Raw genomic sequence first — 24,056 nt, 5'->3', positions numbered from 1 at the left:
ACGCTATTGAGCGTCTCTGGGCTAAGGCGCTCGAACATCTCGTGTTCGTGCTTGTTGTCAGTGCGCCACTGCGTGTGCAATCGACCACCGAGTGAAAGGTGGTGCCCATCGCACCTCTAGTGTCTGTCTGGAATTCAATCATCACGGTATACATACACGCGCGCATGAATTATGACAGCAACAAGTCCTGTCATCATCTCCCTTTCCCTCTCTCTCTCTCCCCTTCTGACCCCTTCATTGCACCTGTCTACACGGACATACACACACAGACACCGACGTGCACACTCTTCATATCAAACTTTCGCGCGCCGGGTGCGTAGGAGGCGGGCGAATCTGCGTTGTGGATAGCCTGACCCGTTCACCTCTTGTCCGCACCGCGGTGTGCCTTATGTATCGTTGCCAGTCCGCCTGGAAGCTCTTAGAGCTAAATGACCGCTACCGTATCTTCCACCAGTTCCACCCGTCCACAGTAGTCGATTTGGCCGCGGCCCCGGGCGGATTCGCACAGGCGGCGTTGGAACTGATGCACATCCAGGAGACTGCACGGCCGTCATCACTGCCTCCAATGGTCATTGCAGTGGATCAGCGACCCATCGATCCTATGCCGGGCCTTCTCGCGGTTCGAGGCAACATCCTCCAGCACCAGCGAATCCTGCAAGCAGTGCAGGGCGTCTTTTCTCATATGAGGGCGCCAACGGCGTCGCCATCGCGCTTGTCGTCCTCTACGCAAACCGTACCTCTGGCGAGGTCTGTGGACATGGTCCTTCACGACGGTGTTTCTGTCGTGAAGGGTCAACGCGCCTTCTCCGTCACGTACGCGCAGAACCAAATGGCGCTGAGCGCGCTTTTACTGGCCGGCAAACTCTTCCGGCGCTTTGGTCCCATGCCTGACCTGCCCGCCGAGGCGGAGAAGCATCCGTCAAACAAACGTGATGAGCGCATCAGTCACAGGACGTCTGCACCGCGCTCGTCGCCTGCCGTGCTTCCCGTGTGCTTCGTCTCCAAAGTGCTTCACTGCCATCACTTTGGCCAAGTTCTCAGAGCCACTCGAGCGCTGTTCCGCCACGTCAAAACATCCAAGCTGCTCGCCTCCCGTTCAGAGAGCCTTGAAAGGTATGTAGTAGCTACCGACTTTCAACTAGCAGCATGGCAACGGCTGACCACAGCGCACGTGCCTACATGGCCGCAAAATCTACAACGGCATCGAGAACAGAGCCGCTCAACTGCGTCAGCATCTTTGTTTAGCATGCCCCCAGCTCCAGAGGATTGCGGTGATGTCCACCACATCGTTTGGAATTGTCTTGGGTGTGGGCGAACATGCACTGGATGCCAGCCGTGTATGCAGTGTGGCCCCTACCAGCCAGTGGTGGATGCAAGATTATGAAGAACGCGCTAAGTTGCTGCCACACTCGATCTGTGCCCTCTCACATGTCTCGCAGATGATTGGTGCTATAGACAGCAACAGGAAACCATTTTACGGTGCTTGGTGCTAACTAACTACGTCACCCTGCTCACCCACCATACATGGCTGCCTATTGTACCCATAACAGGTGACGCTCTCCCTCTCTCTTCCACTCTCGCTGTTTCCTTTTTCGGCCCGCTCAAGCAATGGAGGACCTTTCACTCATCTGTGGGTCTGTATAATGCAGGGACGTACACACGCCAGCGTGCCTCTTCCGTTCTTGCGCACGTCTGCGGCGCTCTCGATTCCCTTTCCCCCTCTCCCTGTATCCTCTCCTCCTCCTATTTTGATCGCTCTGGGGCACTAACTTGCACTCTTCCCTTCTCTCTATGCTCCACACACATACACACCGCTCTCTTTATACTCGGTGACCCTCCGGTGGAACTTCGGGCATTTGCCGTGCTGCGGATCGACACTGCCCGCCTGCAGGGGAGGGGTGCATATTATTCAACTTCTATGAGGTTCCCATCCACTCGTCCGTCCGTTACGCTCTCTCCGAACGCACGCGCTCCGTTTTGTTCTGCGCATCTCTTTCGTAGAGGTGCAGATTTGCAATGCGAGCTCTGCGGCTCTACTCTCGCCTCGCAACTGCGCTTCGCACCACCTGTGGGCGCGGCAGCGCTGCGCCTGTCGTGGCAGTTGTTTGTGTGGCCCTACGACACGTCAGCGGGGAAGCTGTCCTGGCCGAGGAGGAGCATACGCATGCCCTCTACGACGACAACAACGATGAGCCACTGGCACCAGATCAGGAGGATGCGCAGGAGAACGATGGTGAAGGGCCGCATCAGGCCTCACTGGTGTCTCAGCTCCTACCGTATGTGTATGGCTCCAGCGGTGGCGCAGGCGACGCGCACCTCTCGCTGCCCGTTGATCATGCTGCGTTGCGCCGGATCAAGAGCATCATGAATGTGAAAACCAAGAAGGATTTGGCCAAGGTGCTTTACGACGCCCGGCCGCTCGAGACGCCCGAAGACTGTGCCCGCTGTGTGTCGCTGACGGCCGCCTACATTCGGCAGCAAAAACGGATGGAGGCGCAGGCGCAGTCCACGTCCTTTGCGATGCGCCAGCGGGCCGCCCACCTACAGCGACGGCTGTACGCTCTCCGTCTCAGCGGGCTAGAGCAGAACGCGCTGCTGAGGAAGGCCTGCACTCTCGTTGAGGAGCGACGAGTGCCACTGGTGGTCGCGAGTCGACTACTGCGCTTTCGCTGGCCTGATGTGCTCACCACGGTCTCCTGCGGCGTCCGCCAACGCTATGTGATGGATTTGGTCCGCAGCTGGGCCACTGAGGCGCTGCACAAGAGGGAGCTCGAGCCACGTGATGCGCGCGCGCTCCTGAACAACTGCGCCTTTGCGTTGAAATCCGCTGTGCGTCGACACGCAAAGAACGAGTCGACTGAGACGCGCAGCGACATCTCATCCTTCATTGGGGCACTTGCACTGACGGCCAGTCAAGACGTCCACTCGCCCGGGAAGGCGGAGGGACTAATCGCTCTCATGTGGTCAGTGCACTTGACGGGGTGTCCGGCTCCAGCAAGCTTCTGGGATACGATGGTGCAGCGTGTGGTAAGCATGAATGAGGCGCTGGAGGGCGAACTTGCAAACAACGCGGATACGACGATGTCGGAGGATAGCGCGCCCACCTCCACCCTTACCCTTTCGCCCTCTTCCTCATCGTCGTCGTCGTCCGCCAAACTACCGCGCGCGGGCCATTTCTTCAGCACTCTCTCAACACGGCAGTTATACCGCTTCCTCATGGTACTGAAGCTGGTAAAATGGGATGGCAATCCAACGGTTCTGCATCAGCTGGCGGACCAGACACTGCGCAACGTCGCCTTTGAGTTGGAGGCAGCGAATTTCGATCGACAGGCGAGCAACGACAGTGGGAGCGAGAGGAGGGCGGCGGCGAAACTCAGCATCAGGCCATTTTCCATGGTCAATGCAGCAGAGGTACGTCTCGGTATGCCACAGCTAAAACCCACGCAGCTGCCCAAGTCAGTGGTTGCGCGCCGCATCCGTCAGGTGGCAGATCTACAGCCGCACGAGTTTATCGAGCTGCTTCGCCTTGCTGGCGAGCTGGGTGTGCCGTTCAGCGTCTCTGCGACCCGCATGGCGGACGAGCTCCTCATTCCACTGGTGCCGCACCTCAACGCTAAGCAGCTCATCGTTCTCCTCCAGGTTGTGCGTCACACTCGAAGTCAATCTGCCACGCTTCTTCAGGCGGTGATAGACCGCCTGGTCGAGCGTGGCGCCGCCAGTGCTTACGCGCTTCCACTATCGAAGGGGGCCTTGAAGACTGCCGCGAAGGCGCCGCCCGTATTTCAGAGTGTGCACATGGACAACTTTGTGGAGCTCTTCACTACAATATGCGAGGTCCAGCACACACTCGTGCGGGCTGCAGAAGTGGCCGCGATGGGCAACATCCTTTACACCCTCAGCAGGCGCTACGAAGAGACCTCACTCCCGGGGCAGCGCATTCGCGAAGTGATGAATCTCCTCTGTGCGCAGATGGACCGGCTTCTGCAGCTGCAAGTGGCGTCCAGCTCGACGTCAGACCGGCTGCTGGAGTGCACCATGCTCCTGCGCATGCGAGCCAACAAGGTGCAGTACCCAGCTGTGCAGGAGCTGCTCGCCTCCAGGGCAGTTGCAGTGGATCAAGAGGAGCGACGTCTCGATGCCCGCCGAGAGAGGGCCATGAAGCGGGTTGACGACCTCGCAGCAGGAGGCGCGGAGGAAGGAGCGAAGTCCGCTCAGCGCGGCGGATCAGCGAGGTGGGAGCTGCTGAGCGACGAGGATTTTCCGCAGGTGGCGAAGGCTTCCCTTTCCGTGTACAGCGAGCTTGTGTACATGTTCGAGCGCATGGTCACCGTGAAGGCGGTGCTGACAGCGAAGGACTTTGAGTTGTTTGCATTCAATATAAAGAAGGTGGGACTCTACAGCATCTTACAAGGGGCCCAGCTCTTCCAGCAAGGCCACCTCGAGGCTAGTGTTTCCTACACTACCCCTGCTTCCCAAGCAGCCGCGCAGGAGCTTTCGCGGAGTATGCCGGCGTGGATCGAGAAGACAGTCGCAAGTGCTGTGCTCGCCAAGCTGTCGAACAGCTGCATCTCTTCGTCGGACGCAGACAATGATGTCCTGAAGGTCCTGGGCCACGTGCACTGCGATGCGGCCAAGGTGGACACGGTGATTGAGATGATGGCGAAGTCTCCGCTGCGCATGCTACAACGCCAGCGACCAGTTTGGTTGTACATTGCAGAGCTGGCGCGTCGCTTTGGCTCCGAGGAGACGAATAAAGCGATGTTGGCGTACTTGAAGAAGGCGCTGAACTGAGTCCCACGGGAGGGTCTAGCTAGCGACTCTGTGGGGGATGGAGAGTGGCTACTTCGGGGAATCTCCTCACTCGCGTGCGCAATGGGCACACCCTTCTGGTGGACACACAGGAAAGGGGTAGGTGAGGCGTTGATGTGGTTGAAGGGTGCGTGATGCGCGTGGCGGAGTGGGATGGACGAGTGACTATCGGCGATGTGGTTCTTTGGAGTTCGTGGCGTCAGCGCATCAGCGCAGGAGTGCGCCTGGGAATAAGATGGAAAGAGAAGGGGAGGGGGTACAAGAGGTAGGCAGCGCTGGGTGCTCACCCCCCATGCACAAAGTAGAGGAGGTGGGAGGGAGGCGAAAGAGACAGGTGGCGCGCACCTCTCGTTTTTTTTTTGCTGCTGTGGCTTTGCACTTTTTGCATTTGCGCAGCTGAAGTAAAGAAGGAACCCCATGCCGTTGCCCAACGGATGCGTAGCGTGGCCAAGTATATCTCCGCTGCGTGCCGCCGCTGCAACTGCTTGCTCTCTCTGTGGCCCACTGTCCCCAGTCCTACTCCCATCCACATGATTTCTCTTTGGTGGCGTTTTCTTGGGCGAGCTTACCTACTTTCACCATATTTGTGTTCTTCATCCACACCCACTCTCTCTCTCTACAGAGATGAGACGGCTTTCAACGGCACCGGTGCTGCGGGCTTTCACGGCACCGTCGCCTGGAGTCTGCGCATTCTTTTATGGGTCGGGTGGCGGCGCCTCCCACTGCCAGACGCGGTGGGCCGGTACGCAGCGACGCGTTGTCCGGCCCACCGAAGAGAATGTCGCAGACCTGATGGAGGATGACGACGAAGAGCTTTCTCATATCAGCAGTGTCCACGTCGCGTCCGTCGCCGCCCCAACACCGCTGTCTGCCATCTCGGAGTCGGCGTCGCTCTACCGGAGGGTTGCAGCGACGACTTCCGACGACAAAGCAAAGCGGGGAGTGAAAAGACGCTACGGCGATGAGACCGATGCCGGCGATGCAAACGCCACCCACAGTGCCGCGGCTATAGAAACGGCTCAAGGCACATTCGAGGCGGAGGCGCTCGCGGTGGGAGCAGCAGGCGACGGCGATGATGCTGTCCACGAGGGCTCGAAAAGGGACGAGGCGTATATCCTTCAACAGCAGCAGTACTATTACGAGCTTCCCGTGCAGCTGCTCACCGATATCGCAGCCGCCTACCTGCGCTCCACAGAGAACATCGCCCTCGTGTCACTGCAGGAAGAGCACATTTTGTTTCCCGTGCTGCTGGACCGCCTGCAAGAATTCCACGTGTCACAGCTGCTGGATATTGTCGACTGCCATTGGAGTCGGTCTACCATGCTTCGCTATGGTACCCAGTACAAGGATGCGGTGCGTGATCGCATTGCTCAACTCGCCACTGCCGCCGCGAAGCAGTTGGAGGCGAAGAAGAGGCAGCAAGAGCAGCAGTTGTCTTCCGGCAGTGCGGGGTGGGCACCCGCCGCTGATGGCACGTTTGGTGCAGCACAACAAGACAAGGATCATAACCCCGAGACTACAGGTGCTGGCGAGGAGGACGAGGAGGACGGCGCCGTCTTTGTGGCTGAGAAACAGGCGGCTGATGTGCAGCGCTCCGCCGACGCTATTCTGATGCACGCCGAGGAGGAGATCACGTCCGCGACGGTGTACCGCGCCTTGGTAGTCATGGGCATCAGTGCGGGGCACCGTAAGCGTGACTTGGCCTTTTTCCAGCTGCTCGGCAACTACTTTGCTTTCTTTATCAACGACTATCGTGACCCGCACGATCTGGTGCGCGTACTGACGGCGCTGGCACGCGCCAAGATCGTGCCATCGCCGATGTTTCTTAGCATGATTGCGCGCCGCATGCCGGTGCTGCACAAGCGCGTCCCACTGGAGCCGTTGCCGGCATATCGTGCACTGTCGAACTTCGCACGGATGGGGCACACTTCCATGAACACGTTCCGCTTCCTTGCTGACTGCATGTACGCCCACGTGGAAAAGCACATCATCGAGGAGAAGAAGCAGCTCCGCACGATGGCAGCAGCAGCGAAAAAACTAGCAGCTCCGACGGAGGAGTCGGATACGAAGGCGGCTTCATCGACCACCTCAGCTGCCGCATCCTACATAGATCGTACGCAGAGCTACAGCCCAGAGGTACTGGAAAAGGAGCGGTTGCGTCGCATGTGTGGACTGAAGCCATCTATGTTCACAAGGTGGCTTGCAATCCTTGCTCGCTTCAACGCCCCGCATCAGCAGTACCTGCGCCCCCTCGTCAAGCCGGTCATCTTACCGATGCTGCCTTACTTCCCGCCACCAAGCTTCACTCGGCTGGTGAGCGCGACGCGTATGTTCAGGTCAACCGATAGCGTTCTCGTGAATGCTCTGGTGGAGCGGGTGTGCGATGTGCTCGCACCAGCCGGCAAGCTGACACGCACAGATGTGATGGAGATGCTGTGGCTCATATCTCAGGATGACACCCCTGTTCCTGCCCAACTGGATCGCTTCCTCCGGATCTGCAAGGACTATCTTGGGAGCTCCACAAGCGCTTCCACGGCAGAAGAAGTTGCCCAGAACGACACCGACCTGAGTGCAAAGCTGCGACCACGAGGGATAGTCATGGTTGTGCCGCGTCCAAGAGACATGTGTAACGTGGTGAAGCTGATCGGCGCTTTTCAGAAGAGGGACGAGATCCCACTCGAGTCCCTCACCCCGCTGTTGGAGCTGACGGAGGACTTTGCAAAGCGCCTTGCGTATCTGATGGAGCTGAGCGTTGTGTCACTGACGCAGGTGGATGTCTTTCTGGAGCTGTGCGAGCGGCACCAAATCCCAGACATATCCGGGGCGTTGGGGCAGCTGATGCTGAAGCGACGGGATGTTGTGCTGCATGCCACGCGCCCTCCCGCAGCGGCGGCGGAGGATACGGATGACAGAGGCAGTGCTGCCAGCAATGATGAAGCGGAGGAGGCGTACTACGCCCAGCTGGACATTGACGTGCGCGAGACGTTCAACAAGATTCTGTTTACCAATGACTGGAACACCCACTGCCGCTACCGACCCCTTCCTGGACCCTTGCAGGTGGACTTCCGCAACGAGCTCACAAAGGTGTCTGCCCTTGAGCTTCTTCAGGCGGTGGACCTGTTTGCCAAGGCATGCCCAGGCGCACTACGAGACGCACCACGCCTCTTTCTCACCCGAAGTCTACTAGAGAAACTCGGCAAGGAGGGTGAAGTAGTGGTGGAGGAGGAGACAAACAGCCTTGTCATTCGCCAACCTCGCGCTGAGCTTCTTACGCGCGAGGATTTGCAAACATTCACTGAACTGGTGGAGCGCACGCCGCTAGACGCAGTGCGCACCGCGCCGGTCGTGTGGACATTCATTAAAGAGAAGGCAGAGCGACTCGGCATGGTGTCTGTGGAGGAAAAGGCCACAGCCCGCCTCACCGATCTGCATTGTGTGACGCAGAGAGCGAGCGCCTAGCGAGAGGTTGTGTGCTGGCGAAAAGGCCGTCTCCGCTTTGAAGTCCACTTGATGTGTTTGCGTCGTGCTGGCCTCGGTGTGCTGTGTTGGCGGCTTATAAAGGGAGAAACAAAATGGTCGATCCACCGATTAAGCAGAGTCGGATAGAAGTGGGAGAGGAGCAAGAGGGGTGCGCGCGAGCACACTTCTCTCTCTTTCTCTCTATCTCTCTCGACCCCTTCCATCTCCGCCGGTTTGCAAATCGTGGCTCTGGCTTGTGTGCTGACATGAGCGAGACAAGGCGCTGTCTTTACGCACGCCGACTGTGTCTCGGTGCTGCACAGCGGGAGCACCGCTCGATGTGCGACGGTGAGAGGGCGCCAGAAAAAGGGGACCGGGGCCGTGAACCGAGCAGCGCTGCTTCATCCACACACTCCACCTGAAGCCCATGCCCTGCTGCGTCTCTCGCTGTCTCGCGGGCCGCACAACACTACACTCTCCGAACTATACGTATGGAAGAGTAAGTCGCTATCGTCCCTTTTTACTTTCTTCACCCATTCTTTAAGGAACGGCTCTGTAATAACGTGCGCTGTGCACGACAGCGGTCATGGATGCAGCTGGCGCTCACGGTGAAACCCGCACCATCCCCTTACAGCTCGATATTGGCTATGTAGATGTGCCACGCGATGCATGCTTTTCCTGGCTGCAGCACAAGTACGCCAACATCAAGCCTGTAGCGGAGACCCCTTCTCCAGACTCGAAAGAAAAGAAGCCGCGCATTGACTCGGCCCTCCTGCAGCGCCTCGAAAATGATGCAATAGCCTGCGATGAACTGCGGTGGCGGGCCTTTTCCTTCCCGTCGCACCCACACCATCCTCTGAACGTCAACTACCGGCATGACCCTGGCAGGAAGGCTGGCACGCCAGCCACGGCGATCGCGCTACACCGCACAAAGCAACGTTCCTCGCAGGAAGCAGAGCTAGCTGCAGACGGACAGAAAGCACCCTACACTCTCGTCATTAGCACTCGGGCAGACAGTGAGGCGAAGAGGTGCTCCATGAAGGACAAGCGAAAGGCAAGGGACAGCTCAGCCGCTGCTGTAGTAGCCGCCAGCGATGTACCCGTACTGAAGGTGGAGGAACTGTTGGACAAAGTCATCCAGGAGGAGAAGCAGGTGTACTGGTGCCGTGTTCTAGGCGAAGAAAATGTCGGCCACGAGGCTCCTGGCACGTCCACCTGGGCAGCTCGGAGGATCGCACGCAGCTGGAGACCACTTCTGGGCGGCTACGTGAGCGCGCCGGGCAACGTTGATCAGGCGCGTTTCTTAATCTTTCCGCAGTCCGGACACCCCACCGTGGACACACGTGACCCCAAAGCGCTCTTCAATGCGCCTGGCAAGTCGCTTGACAGCCCGCAGAGTGTGCCGTATTACGTACGCGGCAGCGCGAGCTGGAAAGTTGAGGAAAGCAACCCGGCTGCAGGGGCTGCAGCACCAGCCCGCGCAACTCGGGATGAACTGAGCGATGCATCAGCGACGAGGGGAGGCCTGCACCATAGCCTCACCTATGCGCGCATCAACCCTGTGACAGCACCAGGGCAACGCAACTGGGCCGACGCGGTGGAAATCTCTACCACACATCAGCTGACCCGCACGGAGCGCCAGTATTCACCGGAAAGGGCGAAGGTGCAGCGGGTGACGCTGCTCGAGGACTCGTTCGCTGTCAAGACGAGCCAAGGCAACCCACGCCACAGCACTCTCATTTCCGCAACGCGCTCCACTGTGATGAACAGCGGAGCCAAGCACCAGGGCGCGGTCCCCGCCTCCTCCTCTGCCTCAAAGAAGAGCTCCAAGAAGGGGACGGCGTCAGTGGATCCGAACGACGCACTGCTGCAGCTGCATGTCGAGGACGTCTACGACAGCAGCGTGCAGCACTTTGTGCTTCCCAGCATCTGGCAGCGCTGGATGGGGCCTGGTGCAGCCACAGCCTTCACAAACAAATCTGAGCACGTGACTGACTCGTACTCACTCGACAATGTGTCGCGTGTTCTCTACCGCATGCGCTGGTCAGGCGGGCCGGGAGTGGAACTGTGTCAGGCCGGTGGCGGCACGGACGGCGCAGACTCAGCGAAGTCACTCTCCGCGCACACGTCGTACCTGACTATTTTTGGCAAATTATGGTCAGAGTCGTGGGTGCAGGTGCCACTGTCCTCGCGGTGGACGCTGACGCTGCGCAACCAGTCTTCCGTGGTCATGCCACTGGAGTGGAATGCTGTTGTGGCCCCACCAACGGCATCCAAAGGGGGTACAGATGCGGAGCCAGCGGATGCTGCTCCACTTGCATCCGAGGGAACCAGCTCTTGGATGGGTCGAGTTTGTATGCACCCGTACTTCTGGGCGACTCAGGGGCCTCGGTGGGACGCAGCGCTCGTACGCGGCTTTAGCAATGACTACAACGGTCTCCATCACGCACGGCGGTGGTACTCGATTGTCTCAGCGGAGCTAGAACTGAAGAGAGGGAAGCAGGCGGGCAGCAGAGCACGCGACAAGAGGTGCCACCGCGCTGCGCCACCGCCACCGCAGAAGAACAGCAGCACAGGTGGCGAAGGCGAGAATGAGACGACGATGCCTGGCGGAAACACGGAAGACTCAACACTAGTAGCTGGGAGCCGGTGGAGGGGCACCTCGCTGACGGCCTTTGCCAACGCCTGCATGGTCGACAACGTGCGCGACTACCCGCGCGCCTCCGTTGGCTTCTCGTTTGTCTCGCACATACCGCGCCTCGCCATTACTCCTTTCAACGAAATTGTCCCTCGAAAGTTCGAGTGCTGCTTGAGCTGGTTTGCCGCCTTCAAGCCCGTCACAGGCGACGGAGCTAGCGGCAAAGGAGGGAAAGGGAACACTGGGTTCGGGGTGGAGCTGCAGAGCGGATTATCACAAGCTGGGCTCTCTGCCGCTTCGCCAACAACGACAGCTGACGGCATGCCGCTCCTGCGTGTGTCACCCGTGGAGACGTTTCAGCACGTGAAGTGCGGACTGACTTGGCTCTTTGACGACTAAGGACGCCGCAAAAGGCGGTAGAGAACGAGAGTGGCAGCACCGGTGTGCGTGGGCGTTGAAGTCGTGCACCTCCTTAGTGGCTACCACTTTTTTCATAGCGAAAGAAATCGTCACGAAACTGATGAGAGCACACAGAGGACAGAAGTGGGGTAACGCGCATACGCGTGAGGCTCCTGGAAGTCCACCAGCATAGCCTGTTCTTTTCACCCTGTCGCTGTAAGAAGGGAGGAGGAGAGAGGCGCCGCTCGCGTGAGGCGGTAGCATTACGGTGCGGTAGAGCTCACACAAAACGCCTCGTCGCACTATGCACTGTCTTGTCCAGTTCTTCCGCCTGAACGTTTTGCACCTTTGCTTGTTGCCTTTGCGCTTCCTCTGCGCTTCTCTCTCTCTGTCTCTCTCTCTCTCGCTGTCATCCCGCTCCGCATGTGGTGCGCTTCAGACGGTTTTTGCTGCTGTCGCACACCTCAAAGCAGCACGACCTCGGTGATGGGGGGACATGCCCCTTTCTGAGAACGCGTTGCTGGAGCAGCACCGGCCTCAAGAACAGTGCAGCACCAATAACAAGAAGCGGAGGAGGAAGAATGCCCCTTCATTGACGTCCGCACCGACGACTACACAGCCGCAGCAGCTCTTTTCCCTCCTCCCCCGCATGGCGAACGCCCCACAGCCCCGTTGCACTACCGCAAGAAATGCGGAGAAGGCCGTACGCGCGAAGATCAAAGGCAAAAAATGGAACCCAAACGCCGTGACGACTCCCTTCAATCACCGCGCGCGCTTCACGAAGTTGAAGCGCGGCATCCACGTACAGCGGCGGTGGGCGCTGGAGTTCTTGCGGACACCGATGCCGCAAATGTGCGCTGGTACAGCTGCGCAAGCAGAGCACTTCAAGGCTTCCCCAGCTTCCCTCAGCTCCTTATCATCGACAGAGGTATGGACCAACGACGGAGTGAACGACGGTGACGCACGTGCTGACGTGGGGACGCGCAAGGTGTGTCGTGACTCCCAGGCAACCGTCGAGCGGACCGTAGCGTCCATGAACTCACTCTACGCAAGGCTGGACGCAGCCATGAAGAGTCGCCGATACAGGCAGGCAGGGAAGCTGAAAAGGTGTATTCGCGCTCACCAGCTGCGGCTGCGGCGCGAGTTGCAGGATCGTGCGCTGCAAAGTCTTTTGAGAGGAGATGCACACAGAAGTAGTCAAGCGCTGTCCGACACAGTTGGTGCCGGTATGCAGCAGACGCATTTAATGGTTTCTTCCAGTGACGCTGCGCTGTTGTCCCCGTACCGAAGCTTTTATCCTCCCTCAACGTGGCTGGGTGTGGGCAGACACCCGCACAGCGCGTGGGTGGATCAGCGCACCGGCCGGTACCCACAGATCTGCACCGAAGAGACCCTTCAAGCGGTAGTGCATCGCTTCATGAATGGCGACGGAGCAGACCGTGACACCTTGCCCGACCCCTACAAGGCATTGGTCTCTGCTCCGTCTTCGCCCCCACTCAGTGCGGCGCTTTCGCGGTCACAGCGTGCGATGAAGTCTTCACTCTTCGCCGCAGCCTACTGTACTAACGTGCTTACTGACATGCTTGACGACCTCTGCTTCACGCTGCTGCAGGGCCTCTACAAGGAGCAACACGACTTGAGGAAGAAACAGCCGCTGCAGTTCAAGGCGCGGCAGCGATACGTTGTGGGCTTTCAGGAGGTGCTGAAGTGCCTAAAGGCAGGGCGCGTGCGGCTCGTTCTGCTGGCGACGGATGTTGAAGCAGTCGAGGTTTCTGTCTCCGCGCTGCCACCACCACCTTCTCAGCCTTCAGTCAGCGTGTCTGGTGGGTATTGGGTGCCTTCGTCCTCTTCACGTCCGGCAAAGAAGTTAGCACGGAAGAAGGCATTCCAGACACTGCACGAAGCTGTTCAACTTGTGCAGCAGCTTTGCGGAGTTGCCGGTCATGTCACACGTGACACCGTCGCCCACCTCAGTGGCCACAGCGCTCGAGCACCACCACTCTGCGTGTCCTGTATGTCGCGCCAGCGACTGTCTTACGCGCTGCACGCGAAGGGCAGCAAGATAGGGTGTGTAGCGGTGCTGCAAGCTGAAAAAAATCGAGAGGCTCTCAAGGCGGTGATGTGCTATGCGCGATACCTGACGGACGCCTACACCACAGAGCTCGAGGCAACGATGGCAGCCGAGAAGCAGGAAGTATAACAGTGAAGGTGGAGGAGCGGTGCGCTTCTCTCGCACAAAATGAGCAACCGAACGCTGCGGACAGTGACCAACGTTTTGCTTGTTTGTGGAAGAAGGAGGGGAGAGGGGAGAAGTGGGGCAATCCTCCCACGCCTCTCTGTTCACGCTAAACAACGTCGTTACCGGGTAATGGGGCCACAGTGATGAGCGGCTCAGTCAGAAACGACGAGCATTCGGCTTTTACTGGGACCTATCGAGATCCCTTTGGAGTACTTGCGGCTGGAACGTTCATTCCTGGCGCATGAGCTATCCTTCTCTGTTTCTCTCCTTTTTGTGTCTCTCGGAAATCTTCGCCTCTTGTTGTCCTAACCCCCCCCCTGCCCTCCCCCTCACTGTTGGCTCCCACACGTGTATAGGCAGCTGTACGGCATTCGAAGATTGGTAAGAAGACCACCTGTGTCTCCCACCTCTCACACTTTTCAGAGCATCGGCCTCATGGTCTCGGAGGCATCTGCGCCGCCTCCCCTGTTATCGGAGAGTGCGGAGAAGCATTGCGCTGCTGATATCTACGCCCTCCATCATCGTCTCAGCCGCTGTGTGAAACAAGTAGAAATGCTCATGTCATCCTCCGCAGGAAGCTGTGCTGCATCCCATTATCAAGGCAACCGTGCCAGTACGTCTTGCATTCGGCGCCTCGGAGAGCTTCTTCGCGAAGCCAGACGGCTCGAGCAACGTGTCGCCGAGGCGGCATTCAATATGACTGGCAACGCGCAAGAGACGTCGGAGACAGTAGACGACAGTATGGACGCTCCCCTGCGCGCGTACTACCGCCAACAGCTGCAGGCGCGCTTCACTCACCTTCAGCACGATGCCAGCGCTGCGCAGCAGCTTCTAACGCAGTATCTCTCGCAAGCCCCTACGCTTGCGCATTTCCCTGTCAGCTGCGTAGGCACTGCGCCTCGCACCCTCGAGCGCGGCTTAACCGCTGTCACTGATGCCTCCTTCGATAGCGCAGGTCGCATCTATTCGGATGTTGTGCCGCCCCAGGCGGCGTACATCCCGCCAGCTGCAGTTCACTTCATCGAAGGCGCTTCTCCCGCTGCGACTGGCGCGCAGGATGTGTCACCGGGGCTGGGGAGCGTAGCCCAGCCGAAGGAAAACCCCGATGACAAGGAGAGGGGGCCAAGCGCTGCGGCATCCTTTGCGGTACATCCGCTCGGCACGCCCGCTGCTGCCGGCGCCGCCACCACCCCGGAGGACTGCATCATGAAGGATATTCAGCAGGCCATTCACCAGATGAAAGACGGCGCCCTGCAGATGAGTGCGCTGATGGAGCAAGAGAAGTCACAGATGAAGTCTGCCGCCGACCTTCTGTCCGTCGGCGTAGCCAAGGGTCAGGCAAACATGCACGAACTAGATCGCGTCTCCTACGTGGCCGAGGGGACGCGTGTTCCGTGGATGCTAAAATGCGTGCCGGGCATGGCTATCCTTTGGCGCACAGTGCTGCAACCGATGTGGGCCTTTCTCAAGCAAACGTTAATGATGGCGTCCATTATCGCGGTGACCAGCGGCGTATTGCTACTTATTAGCGTCGTGCCGAGGCCGACAGTGTATCGCGTACAGCAGAGCCACACTCACGACAGTCGTGCATCTACTCTCCAAAGCACAGCTGCACCGCCTTTCCATGAATTGCCTGTCTCGCTGCCAGCATTGTATGGGAAAGGGGAGCCCGTTGCGAGCGAGTTGCCAGTCCTAGCAGAGACTGTGGAAGAGATGTCGACGTTGCCGCCTCATACAGAGAGTCCCTCCGCTGAGCTGTCGGAGGACTTGTGAGGCTCAAATGTGTCAAGAAACACACTGTGGGTGTTGGGCTGGGTGGCGGTGCTTACGTGCACACATGGACAGACGCATACGAGAGAGGGAGAGAGAGTCGATAAAGCACCTTTCCACGGCAGCGTAGGCCAACAACAATTTAAAAAAAAATAGTTCCTGCAGTATCGAATGCAGTCTTCGTCGCCCCCATTGGGCAGCGATGAAGGATCGCGTGACGCCTCCGTTGCCGTCTGTTGTGAACCCTCAGCCACATGAGAGGAGGGACAAACGTGCAGTTTCCCCGACGCACTTCACTCTCCCTTCCATCTCTCCCACCCCATTCGTTTCCTCCGCTGACCCACTCTGCCTCTTTTCGTTGAATAACAAAGCAGTGCTCCCTTTTAGGAGAAAGACAAATCAAAAGCTGCTCAGATTGCTGTTCTCATTACCCCATCCCCCTCCCGCCTCCTCTCTCTCCTGTCTGCCAGCTCCAGCTTCTCTCCATCTCTGCGTGCACATGCGTCTGGCTGAGCCCTCTCTGCTTCCCTCCCTCCTTCCCCTCTTCTTCAATCGAGCGATTTAAAAGAGAGCCTCATGGCTCACTCACACACCAGTCTCCACGCCGTGGAGTCTCTCTACGCCAAGATGGTCTCCCTCGACCTGGGAGCTCTGACGCGGGTGCAGAAGTACGGAGCCGAGGCCGCGTTTTTGGGCATCATCTTTGCGGGCTTCGGAGTGTACAATCGTGTCGTCATCCCTGCCATCGCGGCAGTGGTAAAGGGGCGCATCCCGGTGCGCGTGAAGCCGCTAGAGAAGCTGACGATGAAGGACAAGTTGTACATTGGTTTTGCCAAGGTGGTGACAGCTCTCTTCGTATACCACATGTGCCTGTTCATCCGCAACACAGAGGTGAGCCGCATGTCAGTCAACTTCCTGGACCGCCCTGCCGTGGTGCGGTCGCTGTTGTGGCTGCCGGTGCACCTGCCGGCACTCTTCATTCTCTATGACCTTTTCTACACATTATTTCACTGGGCCCTGCACTGGCCCCCCATCTACCCCCTCATCCACAAACACCACCACCGGCAGATGTCTCCCTTCCGTGGCAACAGCGACGCCATTAACGACAACCCTGTCGAGTACGTCTCCGGAGAGTATCTTCACCTACTGGCGCTGTACCTGTTGACACGTATGGCCCCGGTGGGCCAGGTGCACGCACTGACAGCCATCCTCTTCATCTTCATTGGCGGCACCCTCGCTAGCCTGAACCATACACGCTTAGACCTCCACATTCCATACATCTTCAACGTGAATGCACACGACTACCACCACCGACAGCCGCGCGTGAACTTTGGCCAGTACATCATGTTCTGGGACTGGGTGTTCGGCACCTTTCAGGCTGAAGGGCTGCCCTCGGAGATGTCGGCGAGGAGCTGCAAGAAGGCAGTGTGAAAAAGAGACAGAGAGGAGATCGATGGCAGCTGTGTGTGTGGCGGTTAATGAGGAGCGGAGTTCGACGGCTCTCTTAGGCTGTACAGGTGCGCGCCCGTACAAAGCAGCAGAGGGGCTGAGCATCGGGCCGATATATATATATATATATATATGTGTGCGCTGCGTATCCTCCCAGTCCCCCTCCCCTCTTCTTCTGTCTTGCCCTCACCATGACTTCCCCCCCCCCTGTGCCTCTCTGGCCTTTCTTCTTGGGTGAGTGTGCGACGGCACACACACGCCAGCACGGGTCCGTAGATCGGCAGAGATGCATAAAAAAGAGGAAAAGCACCTTGCTAAGTCCAGACGCGCACGAGTGCTCGCGTCTTCTCTGCTTCTTGTCTCACCCGCCCATCCCCACTTCCCCCCCCCCCCAGATGTGAGGCACACGCTGAATACGTGGGTGGGTAGATGTCGGGGGGTGGACTGCAGATGTGCGTGCAGATTGAGCAGAGGGCGCGAAAAGCTTCAACAAACAACCGGGGAAACGACAGAAAAGTGCTCCAGAGCTCTTGCCAGTATACGAGCAAGCGATGAGCGCTGGAATAGACGAGGAGAGTAACGCGATGGCTCTTCTTGTGCCACCACCTCTTGCGGGATCGGGCCGGCATATGTCGTTTGTTTTGTTTTGTTTCGCTGCCCCCATTCTCGTTTGCCTGACGGTCACCATAGGTGGGGTGGCATTCTCGGTAAGAGACAACGCGGAGGCGCACATGACTGAGATGGCTAGGGACCATGCACCCAGCCCCCTCTTGTGCAATGGGGGGCATTGGAGGAGAGGCGTGGTGCTGTCCTCTCGGGTACTCGCCAGGTACTGCCAGGCATGCAGTAGCTCCTGATAGGGGACACGCATGACGCTCTTGTGTGCTTTCCCTCTCTTCTCTATTTCTTTCGCTTTGGCTCCCCTCCCCCCTCTCTACTGTCTGCATGCCACGCTGAGGTCCCCGCTTATCCCCACGCAGTCGTCCCTGCCGTGTCCACCCTTTTTTTCGACTGCGACCAATCGATCGCGTTCGTTCTATACATCGGCACGGTTGCCCCCTCCGGCTCACCGTCCGCTTCACAGTTTCGCACGACACCTTCCCTCCCCTCCCCCCACACGCACACACCTCACCTCGACACGCACACTCGGCCATTGCGCCTCTTTTTTATTTCGTTCTCTCGCCGCAACGCAATCATGAGGGCGCCGTTAGGGAAGAGTGTGCAAGACCTTCGCCAGCGGGAGGATGAGCAGCAGCAGCAGCAGCGCGAGACTCACCCGGGCGACGATTCCGCATTTCCGAGGCCACAGTTAATGCAGGACAACGATGATAATCTCAAGGAGGACGACTATGGAAGCCGCCTACGCATCAACTTGTCTGACATCGACCAGGACCCGTTTGGCATGTCGGAGGTACTTTTGGATGGAGACCGGCTTCACCGCAAGCAGAATGACACATGTGAGAGTGATCACCGAAAAGACGTGTTGGAAAGTGAGGAGGAAGGTGGCGAAGCTGGACAGCATCCGCCAAAGCGACCCGGGACGCTGCGCAAGGCGATCCACGTGCTGCGCTTCTACTTTAACGTGGTCGTGCCATTTGGTGGCTTCCTCGCCACCACCTTCAACCTTGCCTCGGCCACTCTCGGTGCCGGCATCATTTCCATCCCCTCCGGCTTCAACCTGAGCGGGGTGATCATGTCCTGCGTCTACCTCATCCTGGCTGGGGCCGGTACGATCTACTCTATGAATCTGCTGGCGAAGGTAATGATCAAGACGGGACTTCGGAGCTATGCCCAGTCGGCGCGTATGCTGCTCGGCCGCGGCGCCGACTACTTCCTGGCGGTACTCATCATCATCCAGTGCTTTGGCGGGTCTGTCGCGTACATTATCGCAACGAGCACGCTTCTGACCCCCATTTTGAAAGCCCCCAGTGCGCCCGCATTCTTCAAAACAAAGCAGGGCAACCGTGTCATTACATCGGTGGTGTGGCTGATCATCATGCTGCCGCTTGTGTTTCCGAAGAAAGTGAACTCTTTGCGCTACGTGTCCACCTTTGGGGTGCTCTTCATTGTGTACTTTGTGGCGTGCGTAATTGGCCACTCTGCCACGAACGGGCTGCACGACCCATCGATTCGCAGTGAGGTGCGCCTCATGCGCACGGGCAACGAGGCGCTGGAGGGCCTCGGCGTGTTTCTCTTCAGTCTGATGGTGCAACTCAACGCCTACGATATCTTTTTCGAGATGAAACACAAGACGGTGTTCCACTTTACCCTCTACACGGCCATCGCCACTGGGCTGTGCATGCTGCTCTACGTTCTCGCTGGCGTCTTTGGCTACTTGGATTTTGGCTCCAAGGTGCGAGACTCGGTGCTCTCCCTGTACGACCCCATTAAGGAGCCCTACATGGCGGTGGGCTACATTGGCATCGTCGTCAAGATCTGCGTTGCCTTTGCCCTCCACATGATCCCGTTTCGTGACGCCCTCTACCATTTCTGTCGCTGGACGCCGGAGGAGGTGCCGTACTGGAAGCACTGTCTCATCATGGCGATCCCAGCGACGGCGGCGCTGCTTTGCGGCCTCTTCATCCCCACTATTAACTCCGTCCTGGGGCTTCTGGGCTCCTTCTGCGGCGGCATCATCGGCATGATCATGCCAGCGCTGTTCTACATGTACGCTGGCCACTTCACCTTGCGCGAAGTGGGCCTGCTGAACTACGTGGCTACGTATCTTTTGCTCGTCGGGGGTGTTGTTTCTGTAGTTTTCGGTACTGTCACCACCATCTACAGCACCACCCGGAGCTCATTCGCCCTCTAAGTAACGTGCATGGGGGAGAGAGAGGTGAAGGAGCAGATGCGGTAATCACTTTGGTAGTTTTGCCTCTCTTCCCTCCCCATCCGCATCTGCGCCAGTAAAGGATGTACGCCATTCCCGCAAATACGAGCGAATAGTCGTGCACTGAGCCCCTCTTGTCAAGCAATATCGATGGCCCGCGGGAGATGTGGAGGAGTGAAAGTTGCAAAACAAGAGGCAGACCAGCGTTCATGGCCAGCGGGGGAGTTCCCCCTCTCCCTCTCCCTCTCCCTCTCCCTCTCTCGCTAGACCTACCAACACAGCGGTACCCCAGTGGACTCGGTGTAGTAACCCCAGTCTGAGCCGAGACTTCTTTCGTTTTTCCTCGTTTGTGTGGGATTGGCGTTTCGCCGGTGATCTCTGTCTTGTTTCCATTTCTGACGTCGCGCGCGCGCTCTCTGCCATTTGGTCTGACGCTGGTTGATGCCCATGTCGATGCACCTCTGCAGCTGAACTGGGCGTCTGTGCAATGTCGAGCACGCGAGCCCACCGCGTTTTTCAGCCGCCTCTCCTTTGATGTTGCCGTCGTCTCTCTTTTTTTTGTTGTTGTTTTGATGGCGGAGGATAGGCGCTGTGGACACTGACTACAGTGTTTTCTCGCTTCTGCAATCGCCCTCGCCCTCTTCCGAACAGCAAGACCGCTGTGGTTCAATGTGGCGCCTCCTTACCCTTTACTACGGTGCCACCAGACACACGACCACAGTGGCCACGTCTTGCCTGTAACGAAGCGCACGGCTGAATTCATGTCGTTCTTTCCTTCTTCCCTTCTTTTCGTTCCCCCCCCCCTTCGTCCTTTCCTGTGAAGTTGGCCGAGCCTGTGCTACGGTAGGCAGTCGAAGGTGTTGTGTGCATGGGCGAAGATATCGTCTTAGGTAGGGAGAGGGCGACTGTGTCTTCCCTTTCCACTGGTGTTTTGCATGCGTGTACCACAGACCTGGTTAGAAAGCCCAACCTCGTGTGCACCTCTTTACTGCTGTATACGATAACCCACGGCGGGAGTGTATAACAGAGGCACTCCTAAAGCAAACAGAGTGCAAGTCAAACCTATGAATGTGTGTGTGGTGTCCCTCACTGCATGTATGCACCTTAGGCATGCGCGAGCGAGAAATACCGCCGGGGCGTCCTCTCCCCCTTCCCCGCCCCCGCATCACGTGGCCTTGTTTCTCTTTATGTAGGACACGAGTGCCGTTGGCGGCCTTGCGAGCGACGCTTGGCCGGCTCTGCTCATGGGAGTAGCACCCGCACTGCGTTGACAACAGTGAAGCTGGCGTAGTCGACCCTCTTCATCCTTTGGCTCTTCCTCCCTCGCTTATATCCTTTTTCTACGGCTTCTACGATCGAACGTACGCGCAAACATGCATGCACGCCTGATCTCGTACAACGCACATACACACCTCCATGCCTGTCTGCCTGCGCTGTATACGCCCATATTACCTGCACATGCAAAATCTGCATCGATCAAACCAAACAAACGCGAACAGGCAAGCAGGCAACGGAGGCACTTTAAATCTCTCTTCTCTCTTTCACACTAACACTTCTTTCTCCTCTGCGTGTTGTTGTTATTTTTTTTCCACTCCACATATTGCGAACATACCACGAGATATACACGGCGCTACAACGAGATCCGTTTGGTGTGTGACTCTCTCCTCTCTTTCGCTTTTACGCCATCCAGGGCGCGCGACCTCATACGCACGTCTTTTATCTCCATCGTATGCCTCTGAACTCAGAGGCATAGCGAAAGAGCAAGAAGGACACTTTGAGCACGGCGAGCGCCCCTGCTCCCGCCCTTGTGTCTTTCGGGGGCCTCCCACAGTGCAACATTCGCTACTGCTTAGTTCCCCTTCACACTTCTCTTCGGTCTCAGTTCTGTGCGCCTTTGCGTGGATGCAGACAGCGAGTCGGCTAACACTCAGGATAGCGTGAGGTATCAAACGCTGGTGTTTTGCCCTCAGTCTTTCTCGTGTACTACACATTCACAAGCATTCCGAGAAGTAACCGTTGCCCGAGCAAACCGGGTGTCTCTGCTCCCCTCCAGCCCTGCCCCCCCACCCCCCCCCTCTTACCCCGTGCACTACTAAAGTGCGGAGCCATTCGAGCCACGCACGCACTGCCGGAGGCAAACACACACGCACACGCTCGCACAAAACACTCACACACCAAAAAAAAGAAAACGAGAAGGTAACTTTTCTTTTCTCTCTTTGCCTCTTTTCGTCTCTTTCCTCCCCTCCTCCCCTCCTCCCCTCCCCTCCCCTCCCTCCCCACTCCCCTGCCCCCACCTCATATCGAACATCACACACGCACACGCACACACGCAGCACGGCCACACAAACGCGTTAACGTCACCGGAAAACAGGCACGCCCGCACCTAAACATGTCTGGCAACCGCGAATCATTGCTCGACATTCACAAGATGGATGAGGTGGAGCTACAAGGACGTCACCACAGCGATCACTATGAAGCACCTGCTGCACAACCAGTGGATGTGGAACCAAATTGGAGGGACGTGGGCGTAGTGAATGAGACCTCCAAGCGTAGGAGCCAGACGGCCCTTTTCGACTTCTCAGAAGCCCCTGCGAAAAAAACTGTAGACGACATTGACGGGGCTACGGAGAGCCGGGAGTTATCAAGCGCTATGGTGCCAGATGAAGCGAAGGGTGCGGGAACCAAGCAGCGACGAAACATATTCGCTCGCGTCTTCGACGCCATCATCCCAAACGGTGGCCTGCTTTCAGGCGCATTCAACCTGGCGTGTGTGACGCTAGGTGCCGGTATCATGTCGATTCCGTCCGCCTTCAACACATCTGGAATAGTAATGGCGGTGGTTTACCTGATCATCATCACCAGCCTTACCGTGTATTCGATCACGCAGCTATCCATTGCCATGCAGAAGACCGGCATCTACAGCTTCGAGGGACTTGCCCGCGCTCTCTTCGGTCGCGGTGGCGACATTATTGTCGCCATACTCATGTGGATTCTCTGCTTAGGTGGGGCGATTGGTTTCGTGGTTGCCATTGGGGACATCTTCAAGCCGATCCTCGCCCACCCTACGGTGCCGCCATTTCTGCAGCAGAAGAACGGCCGGCGCTGCATCATGACCGCCGTCTGGCTGCTATTTATGCTGCCGCTGGTGCTACCTAAGAGAGTTAACTCCCTCCGCTACGCCTCCGCCATTGGTGTGCTCTCCATCATGATCTTTGTCGTCTGTGTTGTCTACCACTCCATCGCGTACGGGTTCAAGGGCGGCATCCGCAAAGACCTCGCCACAGTGCGTCCCGGCAACGCAGCCGTCTCGGGACTGTCCATCTTCTGCTTTAGCTACTTGTGCCAGGTGAACGTCGGCCGCATCATCCTCGAGAACACTAACAGTACAACGCGTAAGGTCACGCTTCAAGCGATCCTGAGCTGCAGCTTCTGTGGAACGCTCTACTTCCTCACTGGCTTCTTCGGGTACGCGGAGTTTGGACCTTCTCTACAGGGCAACATCCTCGACAAGTACAACCCGTACCAGAGCCCCATATTCTTTGTTGTCTTTATTGGTCTTATTGTGAAGCTGTGCGCCGCCTTCTCGCTGGACATGCTCGCCTGTCGCACAGCCCTCTTTCAGGTGCTGCACTGGGACGTGGAGACGATGCCGTACTGGAAGCACACGCTGGTGAGCGTACCAATCGCCATCGCCGCTTTCGTCCTCGGCCTAGTCGTGTCCGATATCAACATCGTCTTTGGCCTCGCCGGCTCCCTCTCTGGCGGCTTCATTGGTTTTATCCTCCCGGCGTTGTATGTCATGTACGCTGGCAACTGGAGCCTCAAGTCCGTGGGGATCTGGCACTACCTCGGCACCTACTTTCTGCTGATCTCCGGCGTCATTGCGATTGTCTTTGGCACCATTTCCACTGTGTACTTCAGCTTCGTCTAAATTTGCTCCAGTGTATAGGCAGTCGGCACGTGTGCCACGTGTGAATCATGTAGCGATGCGAGTTGCTTCATTGCTGTGTCTTGTCAACCAGTGGTGGCCCTTTTAACTGTTGTATTTTTTTTTCTGTGGACCTCTCTGCCTTAGCGCTCTCTCTGCCTTAGCGCTCTCTCTGCCTTAGCGCTCTCTCTGCCTTAGCGCTCTCTCTGCCTTAGCGCTCTCTCTGCCTTAGCGCTCTCTCTGCTTCTCTTCTCTTTGCGTTTGTTTTACCACCGGAAACGTTCTTATCTTGACGCCGCTGTTTTCTGCATGCCCAATTTCTGTGCGGCCGCTGCCACGCTTAGAAGCGAAGTGTTCTTGCCGAACAGCCGATTGTAGATTGTGAGTCAGCGGAGACGCGACTCACCTCTGTTTTTCTCCCTGTCCGCCACGTCCTCCTGCTTCTTCCGAAAGGGTTTCTTTCCATTTCTCTTCCTAGTCGTCCGCGAAACGGCATCCACCGGGGAACTCGCTTCGACCGCACCAGTCGTGCGCA

General features: G+C 57.8%; 9 protein-coding genes across 9 annotated transcripts; all 9 read left to right on the top strand.

The window, feature by feature from the left end:
* Positions 1-388: 388 nt before the first annotated feature.
* On the top strand, positions 389-1,384 carry LBRM_31_0820 (conserved hypothetical protein; the record flags this gene model as incomplete). The annotated part of the gene is made up of 1 exon (XM_003723161.1): positions 389-1,384. One exon carries the CDS (start codon positions 389-391, stop codon positions 1,382-1,384), a length of 996 nt encoding a protein of 331 aa, XP_003723209.1.
* Positions 1,385-2,016: 632 nt separating this feature from the next.
* LBRM_31_0810 (conserved hypothetical protein) lies at positions 2,017-4,791 on the top strand (the record flags this gene model as incomplete). The annotated part of the gene is made up of 1 exon (XM_001567030.1): positions 2,017-4,791. One exon carries the CDS (start codon positions 2,017-2,019, stop codon positions 4,789-4,791), a length of 2,775 nt encoding a protein of 924 aa, XP_001567080.1.
* Positions 4,792-5,433: 642 nt separating this feature from the next.
* LBRM_31_0800 (conserved hypothetical protein) lies at positions 5,434-8,268 on the top strand (the record flags this gene model as incomplete). The annotated part of the gene is made up of 1 exon (XM_001567029.1): positions 5,434-8,268. The coding sequence occupies one exon, from the start codon at positions 5,434-5,436 to the stop codon at positions 8,266-8,268; it is 2,835 nt and encodes a 944-aa protein (XP_001567079.1).
* A 586-nt stretch (positions 8,269-8,854) lies between these two features.
* LBRM_31_0790 (conserved hypothetical protein) lies at positions 8,855-11,305 on the top strand (the record flags this gene model as incomplete). The annotated part of the gene is made up of 1 exon (XM_001567028.2): positions 8,855-11,305. The coding sequence occupies one exon, from the start codon at positions 8,855-8,857 to the stop codon at positions 11,303-11,305; it is 2,451 nt and encodes an 816-aa protein (XP_001567078.2).
* A 496-nt stretch (positions 11,306-11,801) lies between these two features.
* Positions 11,802-13,505, top strand: LBRM_31_0780 (conserved hypothetical protein; the record flags this gene model as incomplete). Its single annotated transcript, XM_001567027.1, has 1 exon — positions 11,802-13,505. One exon carries the CDS (start codon positions 11,802-11,804, stop codon positions 13,503-13,505), a length of 1,704 nt encoding a protein of 567 aa, XP_001567077.1.
* A 474-nt stretch (positions 13,506-13,979) lies between these two features.
* On the top strand, positions 13,980-15,317 carry LBRM_31_0770 (conserved hypothetical protein; the record flags this gene model as incomplete). Its single annotated transcript, XM_001567026.1, has 1 exon — positions 13,980-15,317. The coding sequence occupies one exon, from the start codon at positions 13,980-13,982 to the stop codon at positions 15,315-15,317; it is 1,338 nt and encodes a 445-aa protein (XP_001567076.1).
* Positions 15,318-15,890: 573 nt separating this feature from the next.
* On the top strand, positions 15,891-16,745 carry LBRM_31_0760 (putative C-5 sterol desaturase; the record flags this gene model as incomplete). Its single annotated transcript, XM_001567025.1, has 1 exon — positions 15,891-16,745. One exon carries the CDS (start codon positions 15,891-15,893, stop codon positions 16,743-16,745), a length of 855 nt encoding a protein of 284 aa, XP_001567075.1.
* A 1,213-nt stretch (positions 16,746-17,958) lies between these two features.
* LBRM_31_0750 (putative amino acid transporter aATP11) lies at positions 17,959-19,575 on the top strand (the record flags this gene model as incomplete). The annotated part of the gene is made up of 1 exon (XM_001567024.1): positions 17,959-19,575. The coding sequence occupies one exon, from the start codon at positions 17,959-17,961 to the stop codon at positions 19,573-19,575; it is 1,617 nt and encodes a 538-aa protein (XP_001567074.1).
* A 2,407-nt stretch (positions 19,576-21,982) lies between these two features.
* Positions 21,983-23,524, top strand: AAT25.2 (putative amino acid transporter aATP11; the record flags this gene model as incomplete). Its single annotated transcript, XM_001567023.2, has 1 exon — positions 21,983-23,524. The coding sequence occupies one exon, from the start codon at positions 21,983-21,985 to the stop codon at positions 23,522-23,524; it is 1,542 nt and encodes a 513-aa protein (XP_001567073.1).
* Positions 23,525-24,056: the final 532 nt, after the last annotated feature.

Source organism: Leishmania braziliensis, chromosome 31 (genome assembly GCF_000002845.2).
Source record: "Leishmania braziliensis MHOM/BR/75/M2904 complete genome, chromosome 31".
Lineage (NCBI taxonomy): Eukaryota > Euglenozoa > Kinetoplastea > Trypanosomatida > Trypanosomatidae > Leishmania > Leishmania braziliensis.
This window is presented reverse-complemented; position numbering and strand designations above follow the sequence as displayed.